General features: G+C 42.5%; 1 protein-coding gene across 1 annotated transcript in view; it reads left to right on the top strand.

Annotated features, from left to right (window-relative positions):
* Positions 1–23,701, top strand: part of acaca (acetyl-CoA carboxylase alpha) — a 267,266-nt gene that overhangs the window by 213,993 nt on the left and 29,572 nt on the right. The window contains exons 48-51 of the mRNA XM_078224912.1: positions 7,004–7,100; positions 8,764–8,899; positions 11,167–11,344; positions 13,126–13,238. Coding sequence (XP_078081038.1) covers positions 7,004–7,100; positions 8,764–8,899; positions 11,167–11,344; positions 13,126–13,238 — 524 coding nt within the window. The remainder of the gene's footprint in view (positions 1–7,003; positions 7,101–8,763; positions 8,900–11,166; positions 11,345–13,125; positions 13,239–23,701) is intronic.

Raw genomic sequence — 23,701 nt, forward strand, 5'->3', positions numbered from 1 at the left:
GACGGATCAGCCGCAAAACTACTCCCATCGCCTAACATTGAAATATCCAGAATGTTTTGACAAAATAAGCAATTTCATGGGAGCTGCAACATTACACTTGCAGGAGAATGCAAGTCCATCAGTTAAAACAGCACATTAGGGCAGCAGTTAGCACTGCTGCCTCACAGCGCCAGGGAGACCCGGTTTCAATTCTCGCCTCGGGTGACTATGTGGAGTTTGCACGTTCTCCCTGTGTCTGCATGGGTTTCCTCCGGGTGCTCCGGTTTCCTCCCACAGTCCAAAGATGTGCGGGTTGGGTTGATTGGCCATGCTAAATTGTGCCTTAGTGTCAGGGGAATTAGCAGAGCAAATACATGGGTTACGGGGATAGGGCCTGGGTGGGATCGTTTTTGGTGCAGGCTCAATGGGCCAAATGATGACCTCCTACACTGTAGGGATTCTATGATAAGTACAACATCCATATACAAGACAAATTGAAGGTCGAACTAGAGAACATACAAGAGCACAAATTGGTGCAGCTCAATTACATTTTTCATAGAGGACAGATTCTTGAGAGTATACCTGGATCCATGGCATTTGTATGCAACCTTACGAAACACACACATTGAAAGAGATGAGTCTGAGATTTGCAGGTGCAAATCTCTTTGGGAAGCTTGATGCAAAGCATTGTCAGTGCAGATGTTCAGACAGCTTACTACATTTCATACTCTATTCAGATGATACCATCTTCAATGACTCCCTTTTCAGATTATCTGTTATCCACGGTCTGTTTCAAGCTCCTATGGACTGCATTACATGCACTGTGCCAGGATACATATGTATTGCTGATGGCATTGCTGTTGTGGAAAGAACAAAGCAAGAACATCACCATATTCTACACTTATTGATGAAAGTGGCTCACAATTAAGGATTGGTGTTCAACAATCTGAAATGTAACAGCAATTTCTTATTCCAGTGTTGGCATATGCCCCAATCCAAGTGAAATAGAGGTTATAAAGCCATGCCAACTTCTCAACGTAAGGATGATCTTCAAAAGTGTTTAGGTCTCTTTAATTTCCTGTCTTCATTCATTCTCAATTTCGCTCTAAAATCGTCCTCCCTAAACAAATTGGTGAGAGAAGATGTGCCTTTCCCGTGACACGGAGACCACCAATACCTCTTCGAATCACTGATCCAGCCATTATCAGAAACATGAACATTGCAATTTTACGATCCTAGGAAGACAATTACTGTGGAGATAAATGCCTCACAAAGACCTGCGTGTATGCATACACCAAAAAGACAAGCCAATTGCATTTGCTTCAAAACCTATGTCCATTGCTCAATCCCACTACTTCAACATTGAGCGGAAAACATTAGCTCTGATATTTGGTCACATCAGATACATGTACCAAATAGCCTAACCCAGCAAAAACAAAAGATGTATCCTGAGATTTAGAAGTTAACATTGAGGTTGAACTCGAGGATGTTCTCCAAATTGGATCTGGTATATTATGTGCAACGCAACTGCCAGCAGCAATGAAAAGAAACAACAAAAGATTTTCAGAAACTATGAAATACCATCGTAGAAGGCTGGCCTGATTCAATTCTTCATCTCCATGAACGTGAGACCATTTTTGCCTTACCAGGACGAGCTTTTGTCAGGCATTTTTAAAGGCGGGCAGGTCATTATACCGGAATCTTTGTCACCTGATATTCAATAACTTCACACAAATGGCCATTGATCAGATGAAAAGACTTACAAGAGAGAGAGTCTATTGCGCGGGTGTGTACAAAACATTGAAGTTGTCAAGAAGTATAAGGCATGTCAAGAGCATATGTCAACTCAACACAAAGCGCCACTGATTCCACATGAAGTTCCTACCCATCCTTGGTCCAATATTGCATGTCTCTTTCTTGTCTGTAACACTGACTTCATCACCATTATAGTCGTCATTGACTACTATCCCATCATTTGACAATTGCATAATATGTCAAGCACCACTGTCATGCACGCTCCAGTGCTGTCATTTTATTTGGTGTGCCTAGAGAGAGAATTATGGAAAACAGTCCACAATTTATTTCACGATATGTACAAGAAGAGGAATGTTATCACACTACTACTTCTCCTCATTACACTTGATCTAACAGCCTAGCTGAATGAAGATTTACATGATGAAATACTGAATGAAGTGTTACACGATCAAATACTAATTTTCAAATGTCGACAGGCCAAGCAAGATCTACATGGTGCAATGTTAAATCTGAGAGCAACACTTTTGAGTGCAACTGTTCCATCACCGGCAGAGCTCTTGTTTAACACTTTGATGCATACCAACTTTCCTACTCTTACCCACTGTACACTTTTAGAAACGTGATCAACTTTTAAAACTGCAAAAGAAGCTGACTAACTTGCGTGATAAAAATGCAGATGCAAAATTGCCAAATTTACATTTAGGGCAACAAGTTTGCACCTAGGATCCCATAGATGATACATGGCAACCAACCAAAGTGACAAGGATTTGTTTGGAACCAAGGTCCTAGACGGTCATTGCACACGATGAGACATAACCAAGGATAAATTGGGTCAATTTCTGCTCCTCAACCACTATACAGGCCTCCTGCATCTAGGACAAGATCTCAAATGCAACCAGGAACAACATCCAAGAATGACAACCCCGCAGATTACTGAGAGCCATTAAGGACGTCAGACAAGGTTATTATTATAAGATCTTGGTATACCAGCAGATTACCTTAACATTTTAGAGCATTGTGCATTCACCAGCCTTATGCACTTGTGTAATGGTAACTAAACATTAATATGTATTGTAAGTAATTATCCTCCTTTGGCAGGGGAAAGTATTTTTGAAAAGAAAGGGGGATGTTGTAATATGCCTTTATGGGATAGTGGCATGACTGCACCAAAACAGAATTGTGTAATGCAATCCAGTCATAGTTTCACTTTTGCCTTTGAACAGAGCACACACACATAACTCTGCTACTGACGTATTCAAACTTTCTACCAATTTCTAAATGTGCCTAAAATAAAATAAATTAATCCACAATGTTTTTGCTCAATCCCTTGAGTGATTGTTGCCTTTCTATCCTTTCAACACAACAGAGATCAGATTCAGAGGGATAACAATGATGAATGGTGATGGCTTGTTGTCAAAAACCCTGCAAATTCTGGGACATTGATTTAGTTTAAAAATAGTATTCATGCCAAGTTTAAAATATGTAATTCAGACAAAATAAAAAAGGAAATTGATATACTGAACAATCTGTGCAAGCCTTTTCAGTCACTTGTACAGTCCCTGACTATTCTGCTCAGGAACCACTACCTCTGCTCTGAAATGTCAAATTTTATTTGACCAAAAATGAAATTATTTTCTGTTTAAAATCTCACGTTTAAAGAAAGAGGCGACCTCATTTTATCTAGTTATATTCTAATGCTCTCCATTGTAGTTGTGCAACAAAAGCAAACTTGGTAAACGTCAGTACTGCAGTCAGAGGGTGGTGCAGTCTGCGGGTCAGATTCTAATAAAACCCACAGTATGATGGATGGCTTTGTTAGTGTGCAATGACTAAGTCAGTCCCGACTTGTATGGTATGGTTCGAAGTGAACATCATAATTGAGAATTTTACTCTCCTCAAAATCCTTATATATTAGGGATTTCGCTCACCACCTCCCCTCAAACCACGCCCCCCCCCCCCCCCCCCCCCCCCAATTTTACATGGGGTTAGATATTACAGGACAGTTCTTTGTGGTCAATCTGTCAATTCGCAGGCTGGCTGTTCATCCATTTCACGCTTTGATGGTGGATGACATTCATGCAAGGGCACCACCTGGTTGTAATGTCATTAAATAATCTTCAGCTAATTACAAGTGAACGCTGTGTCAAAGTATATAATATAAGGTCTAATTGGCCGACATTTCTTGCTCACATCAGAATTTTCTCTCTTAAGTAGACCTAAATTGGATGGACCATAGCACCGTCTTCTCCACAGGCGGTGCTAAATGCAAAAGGTTTAAGCACTACTGGAAGTAAATGCTTTCCCCACTTTTTCTCCCCCTGTTTCTATGCATTGATCTCTCTCTCTCTCTCTCCCTCTCGAGCAGAAACCTGAAACCTATCATGCTCAGCCGACACCTTTCACTTCTCCCTTTGCAGCTTGCTGTTTTTATTTTGTCTTTGTGATGTCCTTTGGGATCTATTACTAGATTAAATGCACTATCTAAATATAAATCCAAGTTGTTTAAAACGGGAAAGGCTTGATGGCAATTGGCCTTCAAAGCAACCTCTCATTTGAGAATCTTACTCCAGAATTTTGGCCTCTTTTACTCCAAATAAATAATTAGATTTTGGAAGTTTCGATCAATGTGGCTTAATCTACAGTGTACGTGATTGTAAATGTAGTATTTTCTAGCTCCTGTAATGAAAGTACTTCGTAGAGTCATTGAATGATACAGGACAGAGGTCTATATCCATACCAAATCTTTGAAAGAGCAATCCATTTACCTATTCAACTATTCTGGCCCGTATTATTCTGCTTCTCCTTTGTGCATTTATCCAGTTCCCTTTTGAAAGTTACTATTGAATCTATTTTCACCATCTTCTTAGACAACGCATTCCAGGCCGTAACAGTTAGCTGTGCAAAAAAAATTCTATTGCATTTATTCCTTTTGCTTTTCACCTTTAAATCCTAATTTGAAATTATGCTCTGCGTACCCAAGTCCAGGTCAATAGTTTATAAACGAAAGGAGCAGTGGTCTATTGCCAACCCCTGTGTTCTTCCCTCCACTCTGGAAAAAGTAACCATTTTCAACCATCCTCCACTTCTGTCCCCAGCCAATTTTGCATCCAGGCTGCCACCGTCCTGTTGATCCCATAGGCTTTAATTTTGTTTCCATCCATTATATGGTACTTAGTCAAATTCCTTTTGAAACCCCATATGTACATCAACCACAATACACTCATAATCCCTGTCCCTTACTTCATCAAAGACCCCAGTCCAGTTAGTCAAATACAATTTGCTATTGATAAATCCATTCAACATTTCATTGATAGGGCCTTTTCCAAGTGCCAATTATTTTTTACCCTGGCTTAGTGTCTCTATGACAGTTTCCCCACCACAGACATTTGTCTGACAAGCCTATAGTTGCTCTTTCCTTTCTTCAGTAGGGGTACAGCATTTGTGATCTTTTCAGTCCGCTGGCACCACCCTGTATCGAGGGAAGATTGCACAATTGTGGCCAGAGCTTCCGCAATTTCCAACTTCACTTAGCTCAGTTAAGTAGGATGGATTGGGTGACTTTTTTAATTTGAATACTGCCAATCTCTTAAACACCTCTCTTTATATTTTTATCCTGTTTAAAATCACTACCACACCCTCCTTTTCTCCTACACTGGGAGCATCCTCTTTGGTGAAGGCAGATGCAAAGTACACATTTGGTACCACAGCCATGCCCTTAACCGCCATAAGAGAATCACTTTTTTGACCCGTAATTGAACCCATTCTTCTGTTGCCTAACCTTTTACTAGCTATATGGTCATGTAAAACTTTTAGGTTGCCTTTTTATATAGCTAGCAATCTATTCTCATATGCTGTCTTTATTTCTCTATTTCCCTTTCTTAGATCTTCTCCGTGCATTTTGTATTCAATTTGGTTCTTTTAATATATTGTTAACCTTACATTTATTTCAGTTTTCTGTTTCATTTTATCTCTATCCTTAGTCATTAAGGGAGCTTCAGCTTTTCCTTTCTCTTGTGGGATTTTCTCTCTACTTTAACTATCTCCTTTTTAAAGCTCCTATCAGTTTTTGATTTCAATCCATCTGGGCCAGATTCTTTTTTTAATTTCCTAAAATTGGCCCCTCTCTAGTTTTAACACTTGATTGTTCCTTGCCCTTTTTCTGTAACCATTCTAAACCTGATGTTGTTATGATCGCTGTTGCCCAAATGCTTCTCAACTGAAATATACTCTACATGCCCCACTTCATTCCCCAGAACTAGATCCAGCACTCTTCCTACCTCATTGGGCTGGAAATACACAAGAAAGTTCTCTTGTCGCATTTCAAGAATTCCTCTTCCCCTTTGCCTTTTACACTGTTACTGTCCCAGTCAAATGTTAGAGTTGAAGCCCCATGTTATCACTACTCATGATTCTTGCAACATTCTATAATTTTCCTCCAAAATCGCTTCTCTCTTTCTCCCTTTACCCCCCCCCCCCCCCCCCCCCCCTGCAATTTAGCAGTTGAAAGTTTACACCTAGTAGTGGAATAGTTATTTTATTGTTTCTTAATTCTAGCCAAATAGATTCTGTCTTTGACCTCTCAGTTATATCACTTCTTTCTTGTGTTATAAATTTCTTCAGTCTTACTATCCCGACAACGTCCGTTTTCCTTCCTATTTTTCCTGAATGATTTGTAGCCAGGAATACTGTGTTTCAAACCGTGCCAATTTGAGCCAGATTTGTTGTTGCCACTATGGTATAGTGGCGACTTAAGTTTGCAACTCGCCAATCTTAATTGCCCTCTACATGTTACACAAAAATGCACTCCAAGCCCATCTTAGACTTCCTCACACTTGCCCAATTGATCCCTCCTATTTCAGAAATATTCTGTGCTCTAATGCTGCTAGTTGTCCCGCACTCCTCTTTGCACCTTTATTCTCCTCTCAAATGTTTCATCCTGGTTTAGATCCCCCTGCCAAATTAGTTTAAATCCTCCCCTATCGCATCCACTGACCTCCCTGTGAGGATATCGGTCCCAGCTGTGTTGAGGTACAATCCATCCCATTTTGAAAAGGTAACTCCTACTCCAGAGTTGATCCCAATGCTCCAGGAGTCTGAAGCCTTGCCTCCCCTTGTATCAAAATATAAAACTGTTTTAAAACATTACACGGCAGTTCATGGCTGTCGTTTTGCCAACCATCTTCTGCAGCATCGGTGTAGGGGTTTTCTTCATATTTGAAACAAAATACGTATCATCAGATTCAGACATTTTTTTTCCTGCCTATTCCAGATTGGGAGGAATACCTTTGGGAGTGGTTGCTGTGGAAACCAGGACTGTAGAGTTATCAATACCAGCGGACCCTGCAAATCTGGATTCTGAAGCAAAGGTAAGCTGTGCTAATTTCTGCATTTGAGAAGAGGCGCGGATGTTTCAGGTTGGGAGTTTCCTCAGGGCTCTGTTATATTACAGCCTATATATCAATAAGATGACGCAAGCACTGCAGTTTAATTGCAAAGGGAAGTTCTGAAATCACCTGACATCTAATTTTAGCGAGCAGTGTCACCACCTTGATGAGCACTTCACAAACCAGTGGAGAGCAGAACTCAATAAAGACAGAGGTCTGACTGCCTCTTCAGGTCTCTGCAGACATTAAAAATGTAACCAGCTTTGGACCAGAGATCAATACAAAGGTGGTATTACAACTCCAGTAGTGCCAGCACTGTGACACCATTACTCTACGCATTTATGTAGAACTTCTAATGACTTCCTGATGCCCCGAAGGGTTTTACAGCCAATTAGTGTACTTCTGAAGCGCAGTGGGCATAAGTAGTGGGTGTTACCTGGCTATCTACCATTTGAAATGTCACCTGCAGTGCTTAATGCTGACTTCACTTAAGGTTCTCACTTTCCATTGAGTCAGTGCCCAGCATTGGGGATTCCCAACAGATTTTCCTTCCCCTGTCCTTGGAGTGCAGCACTGATTATAGCTGCACTGGCTATCGTTGGGTAGCTAAAAAGGTTTTCATTTTAAAAATGGCCAACCTGAATATTGAACCGAGTGGTACATTCCAGTTCATCACAATGTTATTTCTTTGTCTAGAAGGTGAGAATTTTAAAATTTGCCATTTAGCTTGTTTTGGTTTTATTGGGCAGAACCTTGTGCCCTACCCCACGACGAGTTTGATAGCAGGGGGATATTTAAATGGTGGGGAGGGTGGCCTCCACCCCAATTACTATGGGATGGGAAGGCCTGTTCCCACCCCACCGTCAGTTGAGACTATTAAGTGGGCAACTGGTGCCCACTAAGGGCCTCAACCTGCCACCTCACCCAGCAAGAGGCAGGGGAATCGCCAAATGGGGAGCATGACAAGCAAACTCTGGCTTGCATACTTGTGAGTTCCCAGAAGGGTCCTCGTTCAAAGACACTCGGTGCCTGACCCAGGGACCCAGCGTTGGGAAAGAGGTTGTTCATAAAAAACCACCTCTCTGCACTTTATGCCAATGGCTGCCTTCTCTCTCCCCACCCCACCCCCCAACAACCACATTCCTGCCATCACTCGTCTGTGCCTGGGTCCCTCTCCGATCCGAGGCCTTGGCTGGATGTCAACCAGCAACAGCTGCCACTTCCCCAATGGCACAAAGGATAGAACAGCTGCTGACCTGTTGGCAGGTGGGCTTTCCACCCCAGGGCCTTAATCCTGGGGGAAGGGCTGCTGCTGGCCTGTGCCTGAGTGGCATCCAATGTGGTGTTCCCTTTCGAAAAGAGGCAATGGTGGCGGGGTTCTTGGATCTCCAGCTGGCAGCCGAAACCCTGGTTGCCGCCCCATGATTCCGTCAATTGCAACAGAACGTTTCATCCCCTTTTCTCTTCAAATTGTTTTGTCCCTGAGCTGCGAGCTGCTGGGAGTCATTGACAAAGTTACTTTGAATCTACTACTTTTCATCTGTTCCCTCAACTCTCTTCCCTTTCTTTCCTCTTTGCTTAAAGTTGAGACCTTCTTTAATCAATTGCGACAAGTCAGCAATAATATTGTGGTCTGTATGAACAGATAATACAGCAAGCCGGTCAAGTGTGGTTCCCAGACTCTGCCTTCAAAACTGCTCAAGCTATCAAGGACCTAAACCGAGAAGGGCTGCCACTGATGGTGTTTGCCAATTGGCGAGGTTTTTCTGGTGGGATGAAAGGTAAAGAGATTTAATTAGATAAAAGTGTTTCCAAGTTTGCTTGCATCAAAGAGCTTTGCCCTCCCTGCATTTTACTATAAGAAGGAGAGCAACAACTCCAGACACTGCGTACCGTAGGTCCCATTATAACGTTGTGCCGTTTAACATTGTTTCGCATCAGTATCGGTATGTTAACGGGGCCTGTAACCTGCTTGAGCATTGCAAGATTCGTTTTAATGTTGTTTCCGGCGTGACCCGATTGGTGCCATTTTGGAGTGGCCACTCCCCTAGTTGTGGCCTCGTTCTCCCTTCCAACACACCCTCTCATCACTTTCCTTCCCTGCCTCTGGGTTCCCGTTGAAGATCCAGATCCAATCTGAAGCCAGATCTCCAATGGTGCAGAAGGGGGCTGCTGGCAATCAATGCTTTTTTTTTAATGCTCCTGCCTTGCTGCTGTTCTCCCAGTTCAGGAGAAGGAAACAGTGAGGGTGAGCGGTTTGAGGAATGGGAGGATGGAGGCTGCAAATAGGAAAGCTGGAAGGGGGGGGAATCCACAACTTGGAGGGTTGGGGTGACCAGGAGGTTCAGTGAGCAGGAGATTTGGGAAGCAGGATCTGTGACATGCAGGAGGTACTGAGAGTAGGAAGTTATATTTTTCTTTCTTATTTTAAACTTATTCTATTTTAAACATTTAATTTACCAGTGTAAGAATTCAACTTAGAGGGTCTTTTTTGATGGTCTTTTTTCTGATAAGGGAGGTCCTACCACAGTTTTAACAAGGATTCTTATGGGAACTAATATTTGCTTTAAGTTATTTCGCCTAAAATCATGATTTTCAGGAATACGATCACAATTTTAATTAAAGACTTTACAGTATTTCTATCTGACTGTCCATACAATTCAGACATTGCGGGTGGTGAATGCTCTGCTACCATGAAACACTCCACCTCCTGGTTGAATGAAGAACAGTCAAAATTACTCTGAGCTGATTGACAAATACAAAATTTCTTTGGCCATGTATGATCTTAGTTGGGAAGACTCTGCTATAATCCTCAGGGCTGTGGGACAACCTGGTCTCCTGTAAGATCTTCGACAGAGTATTCTACGCTTTTTGCATGAAGAGGCAGTGGAATATTTCCGAATTGTGACCATTATTTTTCCAAGAGTTTTCAGTAATGATGGTGCAGTACTTTTTGATCACGTCTCCAACCACTTAAGATTTGGAATTGTTGTCACTGATAACTTCAGTAGCTGCAGTGCATTTGCAGTACAACTCTAAGCTGTTACAGGGTCAGGGCACACATTTTATCAAGATCAACCAATCGCAGCTTTAACTGACTTTATATCCCATCCACTTGCGTTGCTTTCGAATATTTGTGTTTAGGCTGTGAATATAGAACATAGCAGGGAAAGGAGCATTTTAAAAAGAACTGAAACAGAATAAATGTAATGTTCATGTTTGTCGCTGTTTAATCTTTTAAAATAATAAATCACCCTGCTGCTGAGATTTATACCTTGATAAGGGATCCTGAGGATGAGAGTCAAGGTTTAATAAATTGCATTTTTAAACGCTCCAGAAAGAATTTTGTGGCACCCAGAGCATGCAGGAACAACGTTACTTCTAGAGTACTGGTGATGGTATCCCTTTAAGATACCCTTTCATAGCCTCAGTAAATAAAACACTGCAGCACAAGGGTCCGCTCTGAAATCGTTTGGCCCAATAATTCCATTCACTTACAAGGAGAAACATGCACATGCAGTTTCTTCCTTGGCACCGCTTTGATTATTCATGGGGTGGGGGAAGGAAAGCAGAGGAAGAAAATAAACAATTACACCATTCTCCAGTGCACACACACGGCAAGGAGCCAATTGGATGGTGGGTAAAGCATCTCCGAAATCGTGTGTAATGAGTAGGAAAAGATTAGACGCAGTTCTTGCTATGCTGAAAATTGACATTAGTGAAAACTCTTTACTCGACGACCTAGGAGGTCCAATTCAAGTTGGATAAAAAGCACATCCAGATACGTTCGGATTGGTCTTCTGCACATTTTTATGTGGCTAAAAGATTATCAAGATAATGCAAAATTAAATTATGAAACTCACTGAATATTTAGTTGGGGGGTATCCATATGCTAGGGTTTAGTTAGGCAGGCCAGCAGTGACCCACGACAGGAAGAAATCAGCCGTGAAATTTACCAGAAATTAACACCAGGGTCGTTGTCTCAGCATGAGTGGTTTGATAGGATGCGAATCCCTGTGAAATTAACCACTCTCTTCTTCCCCTCCAGACATGTATGATCAAGTGCTAAAGTTTGGTGCATACATCGTCGATGGGTTGCGAGAGTACAAGCAGCCCATGCTCGTGTACATCCCCCCGAATGCAGAGCTGAGAGGTGGCTCGTGGGTAGTCATTGACCCCACCATCAATCCCAGGCACATGGAGATGTATGCCGACAAGGAGAGCAGGTATGGAAATCGACGCAGCTCTGATTGCACTGGTGGTTAACCCTTTCTATACTCACCTGCCCGTTCACACTTTTCACTTTAAACAAATGGACAGTGTTATCCACAGTTCAGATAGCACAGACCTGGGGTTTTTGAAATAGTCCCTCAACCGCACATGCTAATTTCAGTGCCTTCAAACAGGGTTAACAAATATGTACAATAAATGAGTATGGAAAGTGAAAAAAATTACAAAATTATCCCTGTTCTCCAATGTTAGTCAGGAGCTCACAGGACACTACCGACAAGATTTAGCCCAATTTGTCGCAAAATTGGTGCTACTGAGCCACTGAAATCCAGCAAATGAATAGTCTTATTCTTATGGGTGGCTTAAAGAAGCGTTTTTATTTAAAGCAGGACTGGCTGAGATGTGCATTGGATTTCCTCAAAGTTCTGGAACAATATAAAGACTCAGTAGGAGTCACCGCCGCATGGAAGGGTGGGGTGGGATAGTGGGCAGTTCTCATTTATTTCATCAATTCTGTGGTGAATGGTCTTTTGTGTTTTATTTTTCCATTCCCATTGAAAATTTTGCTCTGCATCCATGTTTCTAGATGTTCTGTGAAAGGAAAGCTAAATGTAATCTGACAACTGTAAGACTCCCGAGACTGAACTGATTCAGTCTGACTTCACACACAATTTCTCTACATGCAATGAAGGATGCTGGCCTTGTTCGCATTGTGTCTGTCACAATGCTGATATACACACATATATAAAAAAATATATATCTATATATATGGATGAAATGTAATTGTTATTTGCCTTTCCATGTTTTTGTGTTTTATCTATATTAGGTGATCCCTTGTCTAGTTCTCTAAGGTTGTGGGTGACCTGCCCCTGGTCTTGTACTCCCCCCATTTTGTATTGCTCTTAGTCAGTCTGCTGAAAAGTGTCTGCAAGAGGAGTTAGTGACATGCTCTATGATTGTTTTGTTTTCTTCCTGGCCTGCCTGCCCTTTTATTTGCTGCTTTGTCCCCGGGCATGAGAGTCTGGCCTCTGGCATTTAGAGGAGGAGGTCCAAAACCTGCTCTTCAGGCCACCGTTGACGCTGTGAGTGGCCATCAAAATGACACCAAAGATGGCCAGACTGATTTTTGTAGTTTCCCTCTCTCCCTTTCACACATGGGAACAGTTTTTTGCTGGTGCTTCCTCACCCATCGTACCCCCCCCCCCCCCCCCCCCCCCCCCCCGTCTTCTTTTTTTTTTCCCCCCCTCATATCCTCCATCTGTAACAACTGTAGTCATGACACTGCACTGCCAAGTTGCTGTGCTGTAGCAGCATCTCTGCTGTGAAACTCGTATTGTGCATTACAGGAATAGGTATTCTTCTGCCACATAGCCCTCTTGGTGCAGTTTTTTTTTTTGACGGCTTTAATCTAGGTCTGGCTTTTCACCAAACTTGGTTGTTTCTGCCAAGTTCTCACACCATCTCTCATACAGAAAGTATTGTTGAGAACCACAGATTGCAGCTTGACCTAGCTGGAAAATTGCTATTAATAATCAAGTATTGAATCTTAAGAAATGAAATATTGGCACAGTTCTCAAGAGGTAGCGAAAGGTTCTTGGAAAACGGAAACAAAGCATGTCACCCCTGTCTCCTCCCCCTCCCCCTCTTGAACTGAGTGAGTTCCTAGTTATTCAAAGGTCCAGACTATATATTTTTTTTTAAAAATGCTGTGACTTTAATTTATGCCTTGAATAATTGCATGGTTAATTAGCCTGTAAATGGGTTTTGCTTATTACAGAGGTGGTGTACTGGAGCCAGAGGGGACGGTGGAGATCAAATTCCGGAAGAAAGACTTGGTGAAAACAATGCGGCGAGTGGACCCCGTGTACATGAGCCTGGCTGAGCGTTTGGGTGTGTACAATTTAATTTCTATCCCTGTCCCCACTCCCACCCCCCCCCCCCAAGTTTCATATGGATTAATGCTTGAACCTGTGGAGAGCCTTCGTATGGATGGCTGGTCTCGTATTTAAATGCATTCTTTTGATTCATTAACACACTGTAGCTTTTATTTATTATTTTAAATCAGTTTTCTCACAGTTTAATTTGATTACAGCCTGGAGGTGACAGGCCTTAGGCTCAACTTGAGGAGCTCATTTGTGAGATTGTGATCTGTATGATCTACCGTCATGGTTACCAAATCTAAATTAACAAGCAATTATTTTTTTTAAACTCCCCAGTTAATTTACTTAGCTTCACCTCTTTAGAGCGTTACGTATCTTTGGAGCCCTGTTGCCCGAGCCAAAAGGTTGTAAAAGGTGATGCTGCCAGTTGTCTGGCAGTACAGCTGTTGAATTCTTGTAGATGTGCGAGTGAATCCCCAAAGCATCAGTTGCTAATTCTTCTCTCCTTTTTCATATGGAAACGACTAGACTCCTTCAACTTGACCGAGATCATGGAGGGGTGGCCTAGTGGTATTATTGCTAGACTATTAATCCAGAAACTTAGCAAATGTTCTGGGGACCCGGATTCAAATCCTGCCACAGCAGATGGTTGAAATTTGAATTCAATAAAAAATATCTGAAATTAAAAATCTACCGATGACCGTGAAACCATTGTCAATTGTCGGAAAAACCCATCTCGTTCACTAATGTCTTTTAAGTACTGGAGTACTGTGTACAGTTTTGGTCTCCTTACTTGAGAAAGGATATACTGGCAGAGGAGATTCACTAGGTTGATTCCGGAGTTGAGAGGGTTGGCTTGTGAGGAGAGACTGAGTAGAATGGGACTATACTCACTGGAATTCAGAAGAATGAGGGGAGATATTATAGAAACATATAAGATTCTGAAGGGAATAGATAAGATAGAAGCAGGGATGTTGTTTCCACTGGCGGGTGAAACTAGAACTAGGGGGCATGGCCTCAAAATAAGGGAGAACAGATTTAGGACTGAGTTGAGGAGTAACTTCTTCACACCAAGGGTTGTGAATCTGTGGAATTCCCTGCCCAGTGAAGCAGTTGAGGCTACCTCATTGAATGTTTTTAAGGCAAGGATAGATAAATTTTTGAACAGTAAAGGAATTAAGGGTTATGGTGAGTGGGCGGGTAAGTGGAGCTGAGTTCACGAAAAGATCAGCCATGATCTTATTGAATGGCGGAGCAGGCTCAAGGGGCCAGATGGCCTACTCCTGTTTCTTGTTATGTTCTGAAGGAAGGAAATCTGCCGTCCTTACCTGGTCTGGTCTACATGTGACTCCTGATCCACAGCAATGTGGTTGACTCTCAATTACCTCTGAAATGGCCTAGCAAGCCATTCAGCTCAAAGGAGACTCGGGATGGGCAATAAATGTTGGCCAGCCAGTGATGCCCACGTCCCATGAATTTGAAAAAAAAACTCCCCTGGAAACCTGAGCCAGTGATTCATTAAGCTCTGCAGATCAGGAGGGCCTCAGGTTTGACTCCCCAAGAGCACTGCTTGCTCTCTGTAGGTTAGCTTATTGACAGGTTATGTCAAGGCTTATATACAGATGATGGATACTCAGAAGAAAATAGAGAGGGTAATCAGTGCAATGAAACTGTATTCCAGTAAGGAATCACTGCTTTGAAGGAGGAGTTGGTGAGAATAAGAAAATGTGGTGGTCCATGTTCCTACCATTTTGTGACTAATATAGCCAAAGCTGCAGTTGTTATTAGGTGAGGACAATGTTCAATACTTTGCACAAATTGTCGGATGCTGAACCAGTCCATGCCTGTGTGCAGCAAGATTGAGACAACATTAAGGCTTGGGCTGACAAAGTGGCAAGGTAACATTTGTGCCAGGCAATGACCATCTCAAACAAGAGAGAACCTAACTATCTCCCCCTTGGCATTAGATGGCATTACCATCACTGAATCTCTCACCATCAATGTCCTGGGGGACACCATTGATTGGAACTTTAACTGGATCAGCCATATAGCACTGTGGCTACAAGAACTGATCAGAGGCTGGGAATTATATGCTATGTAACTCACCTCCTGACTCCTCGAAGCCTGTCCACAATCTCCATGCACTCCAGTCAGGAGTGTGATGGAATATTATCAACTTAGATGAGTAAAAAAAAGAACTGCTCCAACAATAAAGAAATTCGGCACTATTCAGGACAAAACAGCCTGCTTGATAGGGACCTCATCCACCATCTTTAAAAATACCCTCCCTCCACCATCGATTGGAGCAGCAGATGCATGGAAGCACCACCATCTGCAAGTTCCCCTCCTAGCCGCACACCATCCTGTCTCTGAACTATATCGCCATGCCTTCACTGTCACTGGGTCAAAATCATGGAACCCTTTCCCAAACAAGAGGAGGCTGCCAGAATGTAACTTGACAGGTTCTCTCCATGACGTACAGACCCCCCCTCCCCCCCCCCCCCCCCCCCCCCCTCCTGTTCGGGCAACCACATTTGGGTCTTCATACAGGATGACCATTTGACCTTCTCTGACAGCTCAAACAGTTATTGGGGGGGGCAGGCCCACACGAATATGCAGCTCCACCACTCCAAACTGCCAGTGGACTGTTTTTGTACCTCCCTTGGTGCGTTACTAAAAAAATACCACTTTGAAGCAATCTATTCACGTGTACTCCTCTTTGGGGATGAATGCAGCGAGCTGGTTCAGAAGAGTATAGAAAAGGTTAATCGCTTTAATTTCTTTCAAAAAGTATATGCATTTCTAATAGTTCAAACTTTGAAACCAACCAATTATAGATAATATTTGAATGCAGAATCACATTGTGAGGTACTTTTATAAAATCGTGCTCTACAGGAAATCCAACATGGGATTACATTTTAAACGAGCATGATAAAGAAGCTCCTGGCACAACACAGGAAAACAACACCCCCATCAATTCTTCACTGTTTATTTATTTTGAACACACAAACAGAAGGAAAATGCTCAAAAAATGATAGCTGTCCTTTCAAACCACAGTTTAAGTAAGCGAAAGAGCTTGTCACTTTGAACAACTTGCATTCAAGAGCTGTAAAAGCATTAGCTGTTGATAAAGACCGCAGTTGGATGAGTCATAATTGCTCTCAACAAAGAATTTGATTGTTAAAAACCCGGCCTAATGGAAGGAGAGCAGCTACTGCAGCCCTGTAGAAGCTCTCTCGCACAAAGAATTGCATAATTTTGCTTTTATGGCTAATTTAAGATTTTTTCCAAACTCCTGGTTATTCTGGATCACTGACCTTTGATGTTTACCTCACTCCATTTGCTACAAACAAGCAGTTAGACCGAGGTTCCTGCTGAATCCAGTAGTGGCTCCATTTGTCTTTCACCACATACTTCAGGCTTTACTGTTTATTACAGAGAATTTCTGAGCCATTTAACCCCTTGAAAGACTGAATGTCTGTTGCAGATCATCTTGTCAAACTCTACGCTGGTAACCTGGCACCAGTATGGAGATGATGAGCGATGCGTTCTTGTGAGGAGACAAATGGGCAAGAACTTTAATCCTACTTGGGACCAAAGTGGTGATAATTCACGGGCTCAGGATTTCGGAGAATGTTGCTCCAGCTTAGCTCAGTTTGGGATTGGTTTGGTTCTCCCACTGAAACAGTGCCCTGAAAGGCCGCTTAACTGGTCGTTCGTCTTATTTGATGTGGATGATCTCTTATGCTCAGATGTTTGCCTACTTGACAACAGTGGCTACACTTCATTGAATGTGAAACATCTGAAGTTCCAAAGTTTTTATCCAGTTTGCAACATTTTATATTGACCAGTGCTTTAGTAGCACAGAGGGAGACCATTGAGCTCATCAAGTACATACTGGCTTTCTGTAGAGTAACTCAGTAGTCCCATTCTCTGCTCCATTCCCATAGCCCTGTAAGTTTATTTCCCTCAAATGTCTGTCTGATTTCCTTTTGAAATAATTCATCATCTCCATTTCCATCTCTTGCTAGGTTTAAAATAAAATCTTCCCCTCATACCCACTGCATCTCCTGCTTAAAACCGTAAAGCTCTCTTTCCCCCAGTCCTGGTACAATTAGCTAATGGGAACAGCTTTTTTTTGACTACCTTGTCTAACTAAACCTGTCATAATCTTGTGCACCTCTTAACAAATTTCCCCTTCAATCTCCTTCATTCCAAGCAGAAAAGTCCCAACTTCTTGAACCTAACTTGTAGCTAAATACCCTCATCCCTGAAGCACTTCCGCACCTTCTCAAGGACCCTCACATCTTTCCTAAATTGTGGTGATCAGAACTGGACACAATGCTCTTGTTGTGGCCATACTGGAGCTTTATACAGGTTTTAGCATAGCTTCCCTACTTTATGACAAGATTTGAAGCTGATTCTCCCCATTTACAAATGGTATTTCCATTCATTCCCTTGAGCAAATCCTACTTTTTTCGGCACCTTCAGTAATTCTCATTTATATTAGGGGGAATTCCTTGTCCATCATCCTCTGGCAACCCCACCAGCTCCAACTATTATCAAGGCCTAGAGCCAGAGGTCTTTTCGTTGACTGCCAATAAGTTTAATGAAGATAGTTAATTAAAATGGAGTGTTCCAATTGGCTGGCCAGCAGGCATCAATTCTCATGAGTGCCCCACACTCTTTGACGGCAATTTGAATATTTGAACAGCACGCCATGCATTCTTCAGGGACCACTTTAGTCTGAACCAACTACTAATCACTTTAATTTAGGAATGGGGAGTCTCAACCTGCTAAAAGCACTGAGCTCTCCAGCTTTCTATCTTCTCTGGTATAATTCCAGAAGGTTTTACAACCATAGATATTAAAAACCATAGCTGCTGGACAGACAATATTCTGAGCATCAACATGGTTTGGGATCAAGCTCCAATGGAAGCCCCTGTTAACATTATTTTTTTTCTCTTACTTGGCTTGTTGGTTGGGTAAAAAGAAAAAAGATAACGCTTCTGTCAGCGGGAGATGGTTATTCACTAAGTTCCTGCATGTTAAATTGTATGCGGCACAAAATTGAGTCATAAATGCCAACATTCTCAGTTGAGTTAGCGGAAGTCAGCTGGAGCAACTTTAAAGACACTGCAATTGACCATGTTGTCCCTTAGCCGGTGAGGGGATAGTCAGCCAGTGCTGCCTCTCCTGATTGCTATATTGTAACATCCGTGATTGAATATGCTTCTTGCACATGGATGGTCCAATTTGGTCAGGTTCCAAAGAGCAAGTGGCTTCACGCACAACTGAGAAACTGAACAGGGAAGAACAAAAGAGTTTTAAAAGTATATATTTTGGATTTAATAAAGTATTTCTTCTGAGGGTCCCACTGGAGTTTGGACTGGGGAACTGTCTCAAAGGAAAACTGTCTCCAAGGAAAATTGCGTGATATTTTTTAGTCTGGGGAAGAGGGAAGAATGTCATTTCATTATTGGAACATGAAATGTGAGTGAGGTAGTGATACATTTTAACACCTATATTAGTTTCCAAATAGAGCATTTATCAAAAACGCCATTCAGTTAGATCCCTTTAAAGTTTGTAGCCTGGAGAGTTCTAAAGACCCTGCAATGCTTTTTTAAATGTTTTGTTCTAATCTTGACAGAGCAACCTTTGTGCATTTCATTTAAATTAATAGCTGAGCACCAACCCATGTCGGTCTCCTGGGCTCCCCTGTGCAACATGGTGGTCATATTGTGAAAGACTGCAACCCATTTATTCCCTTGCACAACAAGAGGCATATGATACAACTGCAAATTTGTAGACTGGCGATTTTACCGGTTAGTGATGCCATCAGTTGCCCGCAGATCTGGCTATTTAAATACAGGATTTATCCAACAGAGATAAGATCATATGTATGCAGTCAGCTATCCTATTGTGATGTAGAGGTATATTTCTATCTCAATACAAGTTTCACTTGAGAGGTAGGAGATTTTGACTTTAGAAAATAGCATAAAACAGGTGATCGGATCAGCTATCTGTTAAATATCTCACTTGATTTTTCATTTCTGGTCCAAAATCACAAATACCCCCCCCCCCCCCCAGTTGTTTTAACCCCTTACTCTTGTTTTGAAACATTTCTGCAATTTAGTCTCTCCCATTTACCTGTGTTTTGCACAATATCATCTCTTTAAGATGCAGCTAATTGGTCATCTTATCAATTTTTTAATTTTTATTTGTTTTTGCTAGTAGTATCATCCATAAATTCTGGTCAGAATGATACAAATCGAGATTAATTTTATAATCCTGTTTAATTGACTGGCATATGGGATGACATGAAAATGTGCAGTTGCCGGTCAGATATTACTTGTGTCATTTAATTATTAGAATTATTTCAGTATTTATTTGGAGAAAATTTTAGCCAAGCCCTATATATTTGAAAATAAATGTACAGACACATTTTAGCAGAAAAATGGAAAGTGCTGTCGACTTGGCCTTTAACCCTTTGGAAAGCATTCACAGGGGAAATTTAACAGTCTCTGAAGGAGCTAGGATCAATCAATGACTGATTATGTTCTCATTCTGTGCTGGATTGATCTTTTACTGAACTGATGATAACAGGCCTTTGACTGCTTCAAGAGGCAACCTGAGATGGGCTTTGACAGGATTGGTTGTGACAGGGATCAATCTGAATCCTGCTAAGTGGTGTGAAAGGCAGGCACCCCAAAGATCTGAGAAAGCTACTGAGATTCATTGGGATGCACTTGGTGATGGTGAATTTGCTCTTTCCAAAGAAACCTTTTTTGTTTTTTTTTTTCTAACTGTAACAGAGAACCAATATCAGAATTCAGCGGGAGAACTGAGAAATCAGCAGATGCAGCCCTTGAACATTTGCAGTTGGTTGAAAACAAGAGAATGATTTCTTTATGTGGTAATGAGGGTGGCAAAGAAGAAAGTGGCAGGGCATATCAATACAGGAATGACAGATTAGAACAGACACTTCATTTGAAACAAAAAATACAGAAAACCACTCCTGTTTAATACAGTGCCTTATCAGAATTTGCATCATAATTTTCTGCTACTTTATAAAATTGCACCTGTGTAGTATTTTGTGTGTTATAAAAGAAAAATATTATTGAAAAGACATGCCTGGCACATGAGAGAGAGCCATGCATCAGACTGTTTCAAAGCACAACCATCATGATTACTGAGCCAAACGCGTCTGTCTCAGTTTGAAACTGGTATAAATGACATGGTAGCATATTGATCATTATGCCGATGGAAACTCACTCCTTCTGTTAGATACTTGCTGGTATGAAATCAAAATGAGCTAAAAAGAATAGCCTAGTCAGATAGCTGAACTGTCTCCAGGCAACGGAGGATGCTAACGTAACACCTGGGACGTGTAAGGAGAGGGTTGGGTTAGCACGTTGGACAGCTTTGACTTCCATTTGAACAGGCACCAAGTCAGTAGATCTTGAGACCTGAGCTACTTTCCAGACCCATTGCTCCAATGCAGCTTTCCATTTCTGAATTGGTAGGAATTCGACTGGCTCCAGTATAGAACAGTACAGCACAGTACTGGCCCTTCAGCCCTTGATGTTGTGCCAAGCTTTGTCCAAAACCAAGATCAAGCTATCCTACTCCCTATCATTCTGGTGTGCTCCATGTGCCTATCCAATAACCGCTTGAAAGTTCCTAAAGTGTCCGACTCCACTATCACAGCAGGCAGTCCATTCCACACCCCAACCACTGAGTAAAGAACCTACCTCGGACGTCCTTCCGGCATGGTAGCACAGTGGTTAGCACTGCTGCTTCACAGCTCCAGGGACCTGGGTTCGATTCCCGGCTTGGGTCACTGTCTGTGTGGAGTTTGCACATTCTCCTCGTGTCTGCGTGGGTTTCCTCCGGGTGCTCTGGTTTCCTCCCACAGTCCAAATATGTGCGGGTTAGGTTGATTGGCTATGCTAAAATTGCCCCTTAGTGTCCTGAGATGAGTAGGTTAGAGGGATTAGTGGGTAAAATATGTAGGGATATGGGGGTAGGGCCTGGGTGGGATTGTGGTCGGTGCAAACTCGATGGGCCGAATGGTCTGTTCCTGTACTGTAGGGTTTCTATGATTTCTCTATATCTCCCACCATAAACCTTATAGTTTTGCCCCCTAGTAACAGCTACATCCACCCGAGGAAATAGTCTCTGAACGTCCACTCTATCTATCCCCCTCATCATCTTATAAACCTCTATTAAGTTGCCTCTCATCCTCCTCCGCTCTAAAGAGAAAAGCTCCCTCAACCTTTCCTCATAAGACCTACCCTCCAAACCAGGCAGCATCCTGGTAAACCTCCTCGGCACTCTCTCCAATGCTTCCACATCCTTATAGTGAGGTGACCAGAACTGCACACAATATTCCAAATGTGGTCTCACCAAGGTCCTGTACAGTTGCAGCATAACCCCCACGGTTCTTAAACTCAAACCCCCTGTTAATAAACGCTAACACACTATAGGCTGCCTTCACGGCTCTATCCACTTGAGTGACAACCTTATGAGGAGAGACTGAGTAGACTTCAGAGATCTGTGGATATGAACCCCAAGATCTCTCTGTTCCTCCACGTTCCTCAGAACCCTGCCGTTGACCCTGTAATCCACATTCAAATTTGTCCTACCAAAATGAATCACCTCACACTTATCAGGGTTAAACTCCATCCGCCATTTTTCGGCCCAGCTCTACATCCTATCAATGTCATCAGCAAATTTACTGACCCACCCTTCAGCCCCCTCCTCCAAGTCATTGATAAAAATCACACATAGCAGAGGACCCAGCACTGATCCCTGTGGTACACCGCTGATAACTGGTCTCCAGTCTGAAAATTTTCCATCCACCACCACCCTCTGTCTTCTATGAGATAGCCAGTTACTTATCCAATTGGCCAAATTTCCCTCTATCCCACACCTCCTTACTTTCTTCATGAGCCGACCATGGGGAACCTTATCAAACGCCTTACTAAAATCCATGTATACGACATCAACTGCTCTACCTTCATCTACACACTTAGTTACCCCCTCAAAGAATTCAATCAAATTTGTGAGGCAAGACTTGCCCTTCACGAATCCGTGTTGACTATCCCGGATTAAGCTGCATCTTTCCAAATGGTCATAAATCCTATCCCTCAGGACTTTTTCCATTAACTTACCGACCACCGAAGTAAGACTAACCGGCCTATAATTACCAGGGTCATTCCTATTTCCTTCCTTGAACAGAGGAACAACATTCGCCACTCTCCAGTCCTCTGGCACTATCCCCGTGGACAGTGAGGACCCAAAGATCAAAGCCAAAGGCTCTGCAATCTCATCCCTTGCCTCCCAAAGAACCCTAAGATATATCCCATCTGGCCCAGGGGACTTATCGACCCTCAGGTTTTTCAAAATTGCTAATACATCTTCCCTCAGAACATCTACCTCCTCCAGCCTATCAGTCTGTATCACACACTCATCCTCAAAAACATGGCCCCTCTCCTTGGTGAACACTGAAGAAAAGTATTCATCCATCGCCTCTCCTATCTCTTCTGACTCCATGCACAAGTTCCCACTACTATCCTTGACCGGCCCTAACCTCACCCTGGTCATTCTTTTATTCCTCACAAGAGTAAAAAGCCTTGGGGTTTTCCTTGATCCGACCCGCCAAGGACTTCTCATGCCCGCTCCTAGCTCTCCTAAGCCCTTTTTTTTTAGCTCATTAATTGCTACCTTGTAACACTCAAGCGACCCAACTGAACCTTGATTTCTCATCCTTACATACGCTTCCTATTTCCTCTTGAACTGGTCTAAAGTGCCTGGGTGAGAAGAAGGGACAGTTGTGGGGTCTGTGGGCCTCAGATGAGTCAATTAATGACCTGTGTATGCATCACCAAAAATAAAGTTCCCGGGCCATCTCTACCAATGGTCTCTTTAAGGACTGCTGGTTAGGACGCACACCACTGGGCACAAATGGGCATGATTGCGCTCTGTCCATTTGTACCTGAAGATTGCAATTGGGGTCTGACAACTGCATGGGACCCTGATATGCTTCTTTAAGTCGCAATACCCTTGTTTAAGACAGGAAGGCTTGCTTATCTGTTCACAGACTTGTATCAGACTGGCCTTAACCATGAATGAAGTGCTGACATGTCTAATTTTCCTCCTTTTTCCTTTGAAATTTCCAGTTGCTGAATGCTCATTTTTCTGAGAAACATCATTCTATAGAGTTTGTTACAGAACTTGAGGTTTACCCTGGTGAGGCTGAAGGAACTCAAAATATGTTTCTCTCCGCATCAAACAAAATAGTTAATCCCCTTAAAGCCAGACTGCTAACTAATGCCTGTGCACAGGAAGGAGCATCCTGTGAGCACACCCCCTTCACCTTGTTAGGTTTTACACCTGTACCCACCATGGCCCTCTATTCAACCATGTCTTCTGTCCCCAACAGCTCTTCAGCCTGCATTCAATCCACTA

Source organism: Mustelus asterias, chromosome 12 (genome assembly GCF_964213995.1).
Source record: "Mustelus asterias chromosome 12, sMusAst1.hap1.1, whole genome shotgun sequence".
NCBI lineage: Eukaryota > Metazoa > Chordata > Chondrichthyes > Carcharhiniformes > Triakidae > Mustelus > Mustelus asterias.